The sequence below is a fragment of the Plectropomus leopardus genome, chromosome 13, assembly GCF_026936395.1.
Source record: "Plectropomus leopardus strain MGB_pleo_1.0 chromosome 13, ASM2693639v1, whole genome shotgun sequence".
NCBI lineage: Eukaryota > Metazoa > Chordata > Actinopteri > Perciformes > Serranidae > Plectropomus > Plectropomus leopardus.
The window spans coordinates 21,466,472-21,480,825 of NC_142188.1; the positions used below are offsets into that span (position 1 = coordinate 21,466,472).

The following is a 14,354-nucleotide window of genomic DNA, read 5'->3' on the forward strand; positions in this document are numbered from 1 at the left end:
CCTTTTCAAGTAAATTTATTGCACTCCCATAACATTACTTCTGATTAATCTTTTTTTCTTGTTATTTTAGATTGGACTGCCCTTTTAGCAAAGCTGCATTGATTTTCTAAACCCTGTGTTTTTTTTACTTTACATGTTTTTTTTTCTTTTCTTTTCATAGGCATCTCATCATTATAACCTCAATAAATTACCAGGGTTTGCCTCTACAACCCGTAATTTATTGGTCTCATTAGCCACTGGGCAAATAATCTGTCTTTCTGTCTTATTTTTTTCCTGTTCAGTTAAAGTGGCTGAGTCCACAGTTCAACATTCTTGTATATATGTAACATTGTTTTCCCACAGGGCGGCAGCTCACAATCTTCAACAGCCAAACCACTATACAGATTGGGGGCTGGGAGCGAGACCGGAGTCGATCCTTTCAGGGCCAGCTTTCGGGCCTCTACTATAATGGCTTGAAGGTGTTCAACATGGCCGCCGAGGGGGATCCCAACATTAAGATCCAGGGCAGCGTGCGGCTTGTGGGGGAATCGCCTTCCTCTATCACACCGCAGTCAAGCACCACAGCCAATCGCTCGGAGACGTCGACGTCTATCATGGAGATCACCACCACCACGGCGTCCAGCCGGCGAGTCAAACAGACGACACCACGAGAGCCTCAGCAGGTAAGATCATCTTTAAATGATGCTCTTTTAAGTGACTCTCACTCATGTCATTATTGTCACAACTTGATCCATTTTGAAATGCCCACAATGCACAGCTTGACGTTAAGCACATCATGGATTAATATAATACATGCCATCATTATGCTTTTATATAGTGGAGCATTTGCCTTATTTAAATGTGTCATGCCTTTCTTCTCCTTGAATCCTCTGACCTAAAAACTGAAGGAAAATAAGTGCATTGTTCCACCGTTGGGAGAAGCACCACAGGCACACTTTTAAGTGTTTCTCCCCACGCAATCAGATGTAGCACTGTGTGGTGTGTTTGTGTGTGTGCGTGTGTGATAGCCAGAGTGATAACCATCACAGGGGTCCTCCATCATCTTTATCTGTCTTGCGTGAGCGCTGCAGCATCTGCAGGAGCATATTACTTCTCAAATGTCACAATGTGTGACTAAACAATGCAACACAAAACGTTCGTCCTATCAAATGAAATGGTGATCAGACCGTCCTCCTGCAGTCCTCGCCAAGAACAGAAGACACAAAACCACTTTAAAAATGTCTTTATCCATGAGAATCAAATTTTCAGTCTCAGTATAACTGCTTAGTCCAGGAGGTTCTCAAAATGTCAATGTGAATTTAAGAGGTTTCTTTATTTACCTGCATTATTACATCAGGAATTAGCAACAAACATGCTGAGAGAACTTCATTACAATCTAGGAATACCTGAGCACTAAACAGAAGATGAGATTGACTCATTTAGGTCACAAAGCAAGATAGTTTTCGTGTTTTGTTATCACAACAAAGAGAATAGTCGGAATGTAGGATATTACTTCATGTATTGTTGGTACAAAACGAAAAAAAGGAGCATCATTGCTCACAGGGAATTCCCAGCGTGTACAAACAAATCAAAAAGTGACCTCATTGATAATCAAGAAACATGTGCTTTAATTGTTATGGAGGCAAAGCTGCTCTGCATTCAAAACTGTAGAGTGTTTGTTTAAAGCCCTGATTGGAAGCTGGTGATATGTGATTGAAACCATACAAATACTGACAGTTATACATGCAGAGAGAGCAAATACAAAGTTAAAATGTGTGTCGAGATTTTGAATATTTGGCCAGTCAGTTGCAGGAAAAGGATACACAGTAGCTTAAATCAAGCGTAATCATATACTAAAATGACCCTTTAATCAGAGCTTAATCAGCTTTTACAAATATAGTTAAAAATCATTTTGGATTTAACTCGTTTTGAATTAATCGGATTGGGTAAAGGAAGATTATAGCATCTCCAGGAGGGGGTGGGTTTGACTTCACATTCAAAAATATACACACAATCAAATTTATTTGATTTTAATTCCTTTTTGACAGATTTTAAAACTTTCTCTGCCATTACAGTTTTACTGAGACAACAGATCACGCTCACATGTCTCAGGCCAATTCAAGGATTTTGCAATGTGCGATGCAATGCTGCTTGATTAGCTTCATTGTTCAGATGCAAGTTGTTCGTTAAACCCATTTAAATATTTATTTTCACATTGTTGCCTCTGAATAAAATGAGAGCATAAAAAAGCCTTGAATGTTGATGTCTCTGTGAGGTCAGGCTTGAACTTTTGTATGGAGCTTTTTAAAAAGCTCGACTTTATTCAAAGCAAAACAAAATGTCAAGTTTTTCTTTCAATTAAGGAGACTGTTGAACCTCCGGCTCGTATAATAAAAATGACAAACTCCCACAGATAATTCGCACCTAGTTTTCAGCTAAGCTGCAGTAAAGACCTCACATTATTGGCCGTCCCCTCACTCTCTCTCTCTGACCATCCTCACAGTTTTTTGTAAGGGTCTGCAGTTGCTGACAAATAATACAATCATAAATATTGATCCAGTGAAATGGTTTTCTCTCAGACTCAGCATGGTTCCTGAACCATTGCAGGAGCATGTAATGCAGTCGAAATATCACACAATAGACTATAATTATATCCAAGCTACATGTGGTGTTATAAATTGCCACCAAGGAACCAAGAGATTGGCAGAAAGGAACAGGCTTGATAAGATGGATGCTTGCCTTTTGCAGGCCTTTTCATGTGGGGAGAAATAAAGTGATACAAATGACCGTGACAATTTAAAAATGCAGTGTATTACAGAGATATTTATTAATATACGCGCAACATATTTTCTGCTTTATATATGATCTGATGTTTGGATATCTGACATTATACTCTTATGCTAACCAGATTGAGCATGAATAATAAAATCAATAACAGTTTACCACGTTGCAATCGTGTGTACAGCTATTGGTTTTGATGTTTGCAGTAGTCTTAAAGCCCCCTTTCCTCTCGTCAAAAAACCCACAAACACCCACTAGCATCTGGCTTTTGTCTGGAGTGGGAAAGGTTACAATCAGCATTCATTCTTGGGATAAATGACTTTACAGTAGTCACAGGTAATTTATTGGCTCCAGCTCTGATTGGCTCTAACCGGCAGTGATTGAATGTAATGGCACGCCCCCACAAAGTCCGTCCATCTCTGTCCAAGCAGCGCCTGAACTTTATTCCAAATCATTTGGCACAGAGTTTGTGAGAGAGACTAAATAATGAACAAATTTTTAAAAAGAAGTAACATTTTCACTGGCCTATATAGTGCTTTCTGGGGTTCAGCCAAATACTCAGACCGTAAGAATATTGTTCTTTTTACAAGTACGAGCATCATCCGAGTAAAATGTGTCAATATCTGTACTTGAAGGTAAAATCCTCATATGAATCAATTAATCTCTTGTGATCAAACATGACCTGAAGCTCAATTAGACTGTTTAGTAAATAGTTTTCTCATAAATAATTAATATAGCAACTTCTGATCAACTGTATCATTTTCAGGTTTGAATGACAACCACTGGTTATGGCCCCACCCACTTCTGGGTCAAACAGCACTGATTCCAATTTCAGACTGATACAGATAATGGTTTACTCGTTCATACCTGCTGCTCTCAACTTTTGTGCACGTGACTAATCAGTAACAGAAAGGCATTATCTGCAGAGCCTTGTACACGGCTCTGGTTTTCTGTCAATAGAAAAAGAGTTTATCCCCTATCTATTTTCAGCAGTTTTCCCACATTAAAATAAACCTGCATTTATGTGCTTATTTTGGTCGAAAAAGGATTTTCAATGTACCAATCAATGCTAAAGTTTTTTTACGGACTCTACTTGTGCCTATTGTTTTAAAACCGTGTGGTGTATCAGCAAAGCTTCAGGCAGGTTAGTGGTTTTACTGTGATGATTTGTTTATTTATATATTTTTGCAAAACTAATTTAGAGATGTTTTACAGTTAAGTTATATGGCGTTGCAACCTCACCTTTCAAGTGGAATATAAAGGCTTGGAGAGAGGAGAGTAGTCAAGGCTAACTGTTGGTTTAGGTGTTATCTAATGCATTCATACAGAAAGAAAGGTCATTGGATTAAAGAGTGGCTCTGCGATGGAGGCGGAGAGATGAATGAGGCATGCAGAAACGTGTGCATTGGGAGATGTCAATGCGTTCAGTGTGATTCAACGTGACGACCTTCCCATGGAGAGCTCCCATGGTAGGACATTACTGTCTCAGGACACTACACTTAGAAAGACATCGTGTCTGGCCTCTGTAAAAAGAGATGGTGCATTCACTGTCCTTTCCCTCAAATAGTCAGCATTTTAATCATTGTCCAGCTGTTCCATCTCCACTGTGATGGCGAATGCAATTCAGTGAATGCTTTTACATCCTGAGAGCCTTAAATTACTGGGACATGTACATTTTTAGTATGGCTGGCCCCAGTGGAGATAGAATGGCTAACACTGGCGGCAGCAGTATCAGCTTCCAACTATTGAGGCTTGGTAAAAGTGGTGCTCCGGAAAATGTAGATAAGGCTGTCAAAGAGCACTACTGGATCAGAAATACTGAGAAAAATAGATCTTTGAGCCTTTATAGGGCTGTCTAGCAAGGAGAGTTAATGGTCAAGGCACTTTGGTAATAACTAAACACACATATATCTAATTGAATTTACTTGTAAGTGCCTATTGCTTTCAGTATCAGTACTCTAAGCATCTGTAATCATATTTTCATCACAGTGGATTACATGACTTCAATGAAGTAAGAAAGGTTTTGCTCACAGTGATGAACCCACAGTGCTACTTGCAAATCGGCAACTGTGACGTGCTAGTAAACACGTGGAGCATTTAGCAGTTAATGAGCCAGACATTTCCTGCAGGGATTGGTGGAGACCAAAACTGAGCTAGAGGACAGCGAATACTGGACCTACTATAATCAGGTAATCAGAAAAACAAGACAGCTTATATGGATTTGGAATAATTATGAGAGTTTATATGGATCTGGAAAGGATTGTAGGCCTCTATCCATATTGCGTTGCTAGATTAGAGCTATTTTGAAAATGTTTTTGCTGGCTGACACTTACACAACGTAACCATGATATGTTCAATGCAGGGTTGGGTACCAAAGTCTGTAGTATTAAAACTACTGATCAAATGATTTTAGTGCTATAGATTACCGATTCAAGTTAAATCCATTGTTGCTAAATGTTAGTACCTTAGAGTGCATCTTGGTAAAAAAGGCGGAAACGATGCGAAAGTGCTGCAAAGCAGCCCAAAGCCTGGAAGCCAGCCACAGAGCTGTGGGACTGGCAAAAAAGTTCTGCAGAGCTGCCACTTTCAACTTCAGACAGGAGGCACAAGTGCCCCGGAGCCGGGAAGCCAGCCACAGAACTATGGGGCTGCTCAGTCGGCGTCCCAGCAAGCCAGAACTATTGCTGCAGCACCCATCTGCCAGGATAGTTTGAGTGTCTGGCCTGTTTTCGTTTCTATATTATTTATGTTATAGAACAGTATCACTGCTTGAAAAGCATACATGTACACACATACACAAGCAGATAAAGACAAAAATTAGCTCCATGTGTGATAAGAAAATGGCAGAGGAACATAATAGCTCTTCAGCTCTTTAGTCTGTTACGTCACTCGTGCAGCATGTTCAATAACTGCATTTTTGTTATTACAAAGAAAGTGCAGTACAAGAAAAATGTACCACTGGGTGCTGAAACCAAATTACATATACCAGTTTAAATATGAACAGTACCCAACACTTGTTCAAGTGTAGTTTTATATAAAAGGCGAGGTTAGCTAGTTGCCCATCGAAAAATGCGATTAAATACGTTTATACATCACGCCTAAGTGCAAGGCTGAGTTATCATAAAAATTTAAAGGTCTTATAAACAGAGTAAATAGGGAGTTTGATATAAAAATGCATATACTCATAAATAATATGTTTGACATACATGTGACAGAAACCAAGACATAACTGAACAGAAGAAACAAACTTATAATAATAATATAAGAATATAAGAATAATTTTTTCTCCACTGTGTCCACCAGAGATCGTCAGTAAACTGGTGTCCACAGGGATTGTAATTTTGAAGAATAATGAATGAGACAGAGCTTTACACAATAATATTAGTCATCAGTTTTTCTTACAAATATACATAACCGCTAGCCTCTGAAAGCTGATTACTCTTGATACATGCCTTCAGGAAGTTAAACAAGTTTGCCGCCAACAGTAATGTCTCGCTATGCACACATGGTCAAAACGCCAGCACAATTAAATCTCTCAGACAGTGACACTGACTCTGTAGATTTAGAGTATGTCTTCCTGCACCAGCCCACGTATCTCCTACAGGGTAAAGTCAGTGCTAATCATCATTAGTATAATGATTTTGAGGGGTCTGTGGGGACTCTGGCCTCTCAGGTGCCCCATCAAAAAGTTCTCTAACTGCCCGACTGGGGTTCTATTGTTATTGAATACTGTGGGCTTTGGCTTATGGGTAACATTACATTAATGTCATTCTTCTCAAACCACTAGGTGTCCACTCAGGCTTTATTAATAAAGAATATTATCATCTTTGTGCACACTGGTCTAATCAGGAAAGAAATGCACCATGGGAAAAAAGCTGATGAGTCAGAAGTGTTATTTTAAAAGTGATTAGAATTCCCCTTTGCTTAAGGGATAATTGGATTGATTCAAATCCAGGACTTGCAGCCCACTCATATACAGAGATAGCGAATAAGAGTGAGACCTAGCCTTGATGTTACCTTTTTGTTACCTATACTTTGGATGTCTTTTTTCATGCCGAGTATTCTCTACTGTGGCTTTTTTTCTGCTGTGTGCTTCCTGCCCTGTGTGGGGGAGGTAGCTTACTGTATGGGCCTGACTGTCGTGTCATAATGAAGTGTCTGCTCCCTGTAGCGGTGCCCGGCGACATCCAATTAAACCACAATGCACTTGTGTATGTATACACAAACAATGGGCCAGCTACTATACACATTCACCAAGAAGTGCAACTCTCTTCTCTGGCCTACTGATGTGTTTTGGGCTATTGCTACCTCTGCTTCATTTATTTATTGTTCGGGAAAATGAGTACTTCCCCCAAGTAAACTTTCTTTGTGTTAACCGGATACAAATTTGAGATATACAGTACTGTAAAAGAAAACTGCCAACTTACACATGTCTAATGGCCACACTCGCTGCCAATGACCAGACACTATCAGCATAACAGTGACCTAGCTTGTGTTAATCTTTCAATTTTTCAATTCAGTGTAACAGGCTTCATTGGCAGGACTTTGATTACTGCACTAAATTGTAGCTGTTCTTTGTAATTACCAAAGCACAATTACAACTGCATTTTATTTATATATATATATACTGTCTCCATTGACCTTCGCCACTCATTTTAGTTAGATGTGTTTGATAGCGCTATCTTTTTTTTTGCAGGCATTGTACTTTACTTTTTCATATTAGGTAACATTTGACTGCAAATGTGCAATCATTGTAATACCTACATTAAACTGGTGATAGACAAGTTTTAGCTTTAATGTGTCATTATGAAGTAAATGTTGATTGCCCAATGTAATGGCTAATAGAATAATGGCACCATCTGCGTTTAGATTGCCTCCCTGTAAACATCACTTTCACTGTGTAATTCTATCTGCCACCGGGTGCGATCTCCCAGGAAAATTAAAACTGTCTGGCGATCTAGTCAGGCAGGCAGCCTAGAAGCATTTCTATTTACTTTCATGTCTTCATTATAGACTAAATTAATGAGTAAAAATGCTTTTGTTCTATGTTGTTGGTAGTTGTTACTAAGGCGTATGGAAAGTGCTCCGGTTGTCTTGAGCCAACAGTTAGACTACTTGAAAACACAAGTGGAGAAAAAGTTATCTGTTCTCACCTTAAATAACTAAACACATGGAAGCCAGAGCCAATTCAGCAACATAAAGTATGTTGCAGCTTTCTGAAGAGCTGCGGACAAAATGAAAGAAAATGTCAAGCTAAAGCAAGAGGGCATTTAACACCAGATGATGCTTAATCAAAACCACTCAAGGGTAAGAGATAGCGTGCTATGTAGCTGTTACTGTACCCTCCCAGCAAAAAAAAAAAAAAAAAGCTGAAAGCTTGCTATCTTGTTGAGCCATTGAGAGCTCTTGACAGTGATAGATCCTCACCTGCATGCTCTGTATTATCAACCCTGGCCAGCGCACATACAGTGTATAAATCTCACGAGCCATCATAGTGTGAGGCTGCCATCCACCAAAAGTCCTGTCTGCAGGAACATCAGCTGAAGTTATTAGCTCGAGCATCAAGGAGAGACACAAGGAAAGAAAACTTAAGGAGATGAATGCTGTATGATTATAGTATGCTGTAGATACAGGAATGTCACAGAATTGTAGTAATGTATTAATATGCAAAACACAAAATATGGCATTTAGCATCAAACAGCCGTTTTCTTTTTTTTTGATAATAGTCATGCTTAAAACGATTTTTTTCTGTTTTATAGTATCATTAGTAAGTACTCAATGACATGGCTAAATTTAGCGCTGAATGTGGCAGACCCAATAGAGTCGGTCTTTTTTCTCTTCTCAATATCTTTGCAATACAATAGTGTACTTTTTATGTAACCTCTCAGAATGGTTTTAAAAAACTAAATTTAAATCATCTAAATTAAATCACGCTGCTCTGAGATAGACACAGCAATTCGATGACATAAGTGCTAAGATCAGCATGCTAGCATGCCAACATTTACAGTGCTTACTTACTGATGCTTAGGAGGTAATATTCACAAGATTCATCATCAATTCAATATTTGCTACTTAGTGCTTAACACAAACTGTAGCTCAGACTAATGAAAATGTCATAGGTTTGCAGGTATTTAGTCAAAACCCAAAGTACTCGATAGAATTATATTTCTAATGGTTTGTGCAACATTAATAAAATGTATACTCAAGGAACCTTGAATATCTATAGGATATTTCATAACAGTCCATCGATTAGTCAAGATGTTTCTCGTAATACCAAGAATGTCAGCCAAAGTCAGGCTACAATGTCTGTCAACAATGACTGTCAGTAAAAACGTCTGTGCCAACTGACACATTAGAGGTCAAGCAATTTCCCCGAAGAAGTTAAAACTTTGACCTGCTGGTGGTGCTAACGAAAAAGTCAAAGAATCATGAAAGTCATTAGGATATCTGCTCTTATGGAAAATAAGACAACTGTCAATTTTTCAGGGGTATAGGAAGCATTGTCTCATATATGGCCAATGTGGTACCTCTTAAACACAACAGTAATCTTTGACCTCATCTGACACTTCATGCTTGGCATGTTTCTTTCATAGCGCAATTTTTGTTTTATTGCTTGTTGCTTGTGGAAATTCAAGAAATGCAGATTATAGCCCGTCCCTGCAGAGAATGAATGGCCACTGTGTCACATCACTGCCACCAAATAGCCAATTGGCCTCACCATTTCTGAATTAACCCTAGGTGAGGTGGGTGTAATGGTCGTTCAGGGGAAGTGAGGAACATTCAAAACACATTGTGTCGGCCATTTCATTTGCACTCACAGCACACGGTTCAGTTCCGGCTGAACTGCCTTGTAGTGGCTCTGTTTGTCTTGGTCCCTGAGACGGGGGGCAGAAACCTGGCCTCTCTATAATTCACTGGGATAATCGAAGATTTGACATGCTGCACTGCTACACCTTCAGTGCAGTGTTTGGGCAGCCTCCCTAGCTGGCTCTTACAAACACACTATAATAAACTTAGTGTCACGGTAATCTTGTGGTGAAAAATCTTCTGCAACTTAGTATCCAGTAACTGCTCAGTCTGCATCTCTTCTTTAATAATCATCCATGCACCATGTCTCTTTATTGTGTCTGGTTCCACCTTTAGGCAATGTTGTGATTGTCTTGATACTGGTAGGGATTATTGTTTTACAAGCTAAGGCTGCAATAAGTCTGCACAGCCTAGATTTAATACTAATCCTGCATGCATCAATACTCAGACCTGAGACTTATCTTGGGTATTAAGCACTCCTCAGGCAACTGCACACATGCAGTGCAGGTTCTTTAATTGTGCCACATGATATGATACTTGGATATGAGCTTAAGGATGATTCCGCCTTCATTTAGTTCAACATCTACTGTTACATTTCAACACTGCGCTTTCCAAATAAATTGGAATAAGATCAAGTCACCATCGAAACAAATCTAAAACTGTCATCCGATAAAAGAACAATCCCGCAGCTTTATTTTCTAGTTCTACCTGTTGTTAATGAACTTGAAATCATACATGCAGAGTCGACACCTATGAAAAGCCAGTTTTTACTATGTAGAGCATGATCAGACTGATTGGCACCACTCTGTGAAAGTAATTTCAAATCAGGTCACTTTTCACTTGTGCCACAGTTTTTTTGTGGCTCTTTTTCTCCGTAGAATATTAACAACCCATAACCTTGAGCTTGCCATATTGTGAAGTTGTAAGAAGCCCTATATTCATGGTCTAGGTTATCCCTTGTTTTTTTCATTGTGATTTACAAAGAAAGTTCCAAAATATATGTCAGCAAGAAAGGCAAAACCGGGACAACGTCGCCATTTTTATGCTCTGTGTGGTAGGCGATTGCAGTTCAGTTCTGAGACAGACAGCAATGGAAAAATTAACACTAATGCATAATTTCTTTTACATTTACATGTGATGACTTTTAAATGTCAGTATGGTGAAGTTAATTGAGGGGTCCCACCTGCTGTAGGAGGTCGACAGAACAGAGGAAAAGCATCACAGCTCTCTCCCCATAGACCAGTTCTTCACAGTCAGGTGCGTCCCTTGGGACAGGTCTCTGCCCTGCAGGATGCACCGACAGCTGCCAATTCAGCTCCCACTCTGCTCCATACCATCAAAAAGTGGCTGCTCCATTCCCTACTGAAAAGGAGGGCACACAGGTGGCACTTTCTGAAAAATAAAATAGTATATAGTGCATGAACGATTGGCCAGGCTGCCTCACTACTTCCTGGAAAAATAGCTCACTGCTGGAAATGAAACACAATTTGGAGAGTGCCAACACTACCCAAATGTCACTGGAGAATGTAATTAAGCTAGTAAGGAACTGTCTTTGTGGACAAATGCATAACAACTTCTTCCCCCAGAATACCTGTAACCTGAGTTTAGTTTCAGCTCTTGAACAGTGTCTAGATTTAAGTACAGGAACTTGCCTCTGAAACAAAAGCAAAGCCTGTGACAACAGGTCACAGACTAGAGTAACCTGTTCATAGTTTGGATAACCTTGTCCTAAAAATCCCCCGAACAGTCGTAGTTTTTAGAACCTTGTTTAAGGGACTTTTTTTAGCTCCAATTTCAGAGTAGTTTCTCCCTCTGCACAAGAGCAACCATGAGTGAGGTGAGTTTGCATTGGTCAAACACAGCCAATGCAGCAAGGCAGGAGCCATTTGTTAAAATGTGTTAGCTGTGCATACAACACAAAACACAAACAACAGCTTGTAATGAAAACAAAAGGAAGAAAACAAAGACAAATGGACAAATAGTGATGTCTAAGTTTTACTGAGCATATGCAACAGTGGAAATAAGAAAACACACTTTTGACTTGTTGTGTGTGTTCCTATGAGCAATACAAAGGGGAAAGAAAACCCTTGAAGATATTTCGTTCTCGAGAGGAGCTCCCCGATGGGCAGTTCCTCTCAGGGAGTCCCCAAAACTGTTTGGCCCCAAAATGCCTAATGACTACACCTTGTTGAGTTAGTCGTAGTCAGCCTTTTAAACTTGCTGCTCTTCCAGTTGCCTGTCATACAAGATTAGCCATTCTGGTATCTCACGCCTGTCCTCTCTAACAGTGAGAAAGTCATCAGTTTACTTATTTAATTTCGCCAATATATTAAACACAGACTGCTCAAAATAGTACAGCATGTTGTTTTTGATTGACAGGCATACACTCGCTTAGTCGAAAGTCACTTTTCTCGTTAACTAATGGAAAAAATGCGAGCGTTTAACGACAAAGCGAGAACAGTATTCTGAATAGGTGGCAGTTAAAATGAATGTTCCTGTTCATTTTATTGCAGAATGAAAAGCATAGGTTTTCTTTGTTTGTTCATTTCATGGCATTGGGATTTGTACCCATCTGTGTTTGTGCTGGTGTCAGCCATGTGATCACCGCTCATAAACACACTGCACTCAACGCTGAATTTCATGACGGATGGGTTTTTTCAAGGTGGCTTTTATTGCTTTTTGTTTTTATTGGAAAGTCATAGAGTCAGAGGAAAGATACCAGGCTGTTGAGGGTAAATGGTATGTAATTTGGCCACCAGTGAACTCAGATGACGGTTAAATGAAATGCTGCCCATCTCCAGCAGATGTGGAAATGGCCCTCATGGACTCTATTAAAATGAATCTATCATGAAATAAGTCAAATGATTTTTTTGAAATAGTGGTAGGTACATCCTATATCAAACATTTTCATAATGTCTTTTTCTTCTCTTTATATTGATATCCTCCTTTTGTGGTGGGAACATATTTGATAAGATAGATATTTTTGCTTGGATTAACTTCAATAAGTGTAGGTGATGAAATAGATTGAGTTGCTAACATTCTGATCTTTTGCTTTTAAAGTCCAATTTATTAAAAAAAAAAACATAAAGTAGTTAAATGTTTTGAATTGAATACATTCTCCTCTGAAGAATTACTGACCATTCATCAAAGCTAGCACTTCTTTCACGATTACCTTGAAAATCAGCCAGCCCCTACCCTAATTTTCCTTGTTCCACTTGATAACATGATCAAATCAGATTTAATCAGAGCCGGGTTTTTTAACTAATAATTGTAATGTGTAATTCCTGCACTGAGTGGAGCCTAAATAGGAAATTACTGATCTGCAGAGATGATTTTACATGCTTTTTCTCTCTGGTCTCCTTTTTGTATGAAAAGAAATTGCTCTTAACATTCAAACTATGTGGAGCTGCTTTCCTCAATTCATCTAGATGCAGATGTTATTGTTGGATGAAAACCAGGCATCCTTTTTTTTTCCAACTTCCACCTCTGTGAACTCACCAATTAAAAAACATGCACAACAAACTTAGAGGTTGCCAAGGAAACACACAATGTTTAACATAGGGTATACTGTATACTACTTCTCTGACATACAGTAGTACAAAAACTGATGCTTACATACCATATCATTTGCTTAATATACTGTATTTGACAAAAATGTATTTAGACAGAGAAACTCATTTATTTTATTTTCAAAGTGAGACTTTTTACACATTCTTATTTTGTTTAACAAAAATATCTGCATCCCTTTGAAGGAGCAGTGTGTACATATTAAGGGGTATTTAGTGGCAAAGAGAGGTTAGGATTGCAGATTTCAAGCAGCTGAAATTTATCCTGGTTTTTTTCCTTCAGTGATCATTGTTAAGAAGATTTTACCAAAAGCTGCTTTACCTGCAGAGGTCTCTTCCTTCCCAAAACAAATTGAACAGGTGATTTCACAGATAAAAACACTTAAAGCGGTTTCATATTTAAAAAAATCAGTGTTTTTATGTCATTCTCATCCAAAGGGACTGCAAACTATGGTGGCCAATGTAAAATCATAAATGTCCTTATTCAGAGCAAGAGTCTGGTTTGTCTACTTAGGCTACTGCAGACACATTGTAGTGCAACTTGGCGATCTACATAGATGAGGACTCAGTCCTCAGGTAGATATAAACAGCTCATTCTAAAGTTATGAAAATGACTTTTATGTGATAAAATACTGAAGAAAACATACTTAATGATTATTTTTCATTCCATTGCCAATATATCCTCCTAAATCCTGCCCCCTGGACCTTTTAGGGTTATAGTAAGTCATAAGGATAATTGTGTAATACCGTTAACTGTGATATTTTCTCAGGCAGTTATTGTACTGTGAAAACATACTATTGGATTTGTAGTTTCACATTAACAGGGAGAAGGATTCAGTTGTGTTCAGTGAGTCTTATGTCATTCAGGATAGTAAATCTAACTGTCTTATGGACTTCGAGACATACTGCAGTGTTTAACTTGAGTGTCGGTGCCCTGTGAGGTTGTAGTGCCTTCAATTATTCACGGAAAGAAAACATCCTCGGGATAAGATTTCCCCTGCAATGCAGATGTATGAGACTGACCATCATGCTTCTGAGATCCTGCAAGCTTGAGAAAAAAAAAGAGCGATAGCTATCAAATGGCTCCCTTCACTGACAGGTGCACCATTAATTTTTTCCATTTTATTATATTCATTGTCATATATTCCCTTATGAAAAGCCCTGGTGTCACCACATATCCAAGCTTAAGAAAGCAAGAAGAAAATGAGTGGATAATTCAAT

At 38.8% G+C, this 14,354-nt stretch overlaps 1 protein-coding gene across 16 annotated transcripts in view; it reads left to right on the forward strand.

Moving 5' to 3' along the window:
* The window catches only part of LOC121954421 (neurexin-1a), a 283,026-nt gene that overhangs the window by 238,401 nt on the left and 30,271 nt on the right, over positions 1-14,354 (forward strand). For all 16 annotated transcript variants that reach the window (XM_088087000.1, XM_088087002.1, XM_088086999.1 and 13 more), the window contains one exon: positions 343-662. In XM_088087000.1, coding sequence (XP_087943126.1) covers positions 343-662 — 320 coding nt within the window. The remainder of the gene's footprint in view (positions 1-342; positions 663-14,354) is intronic.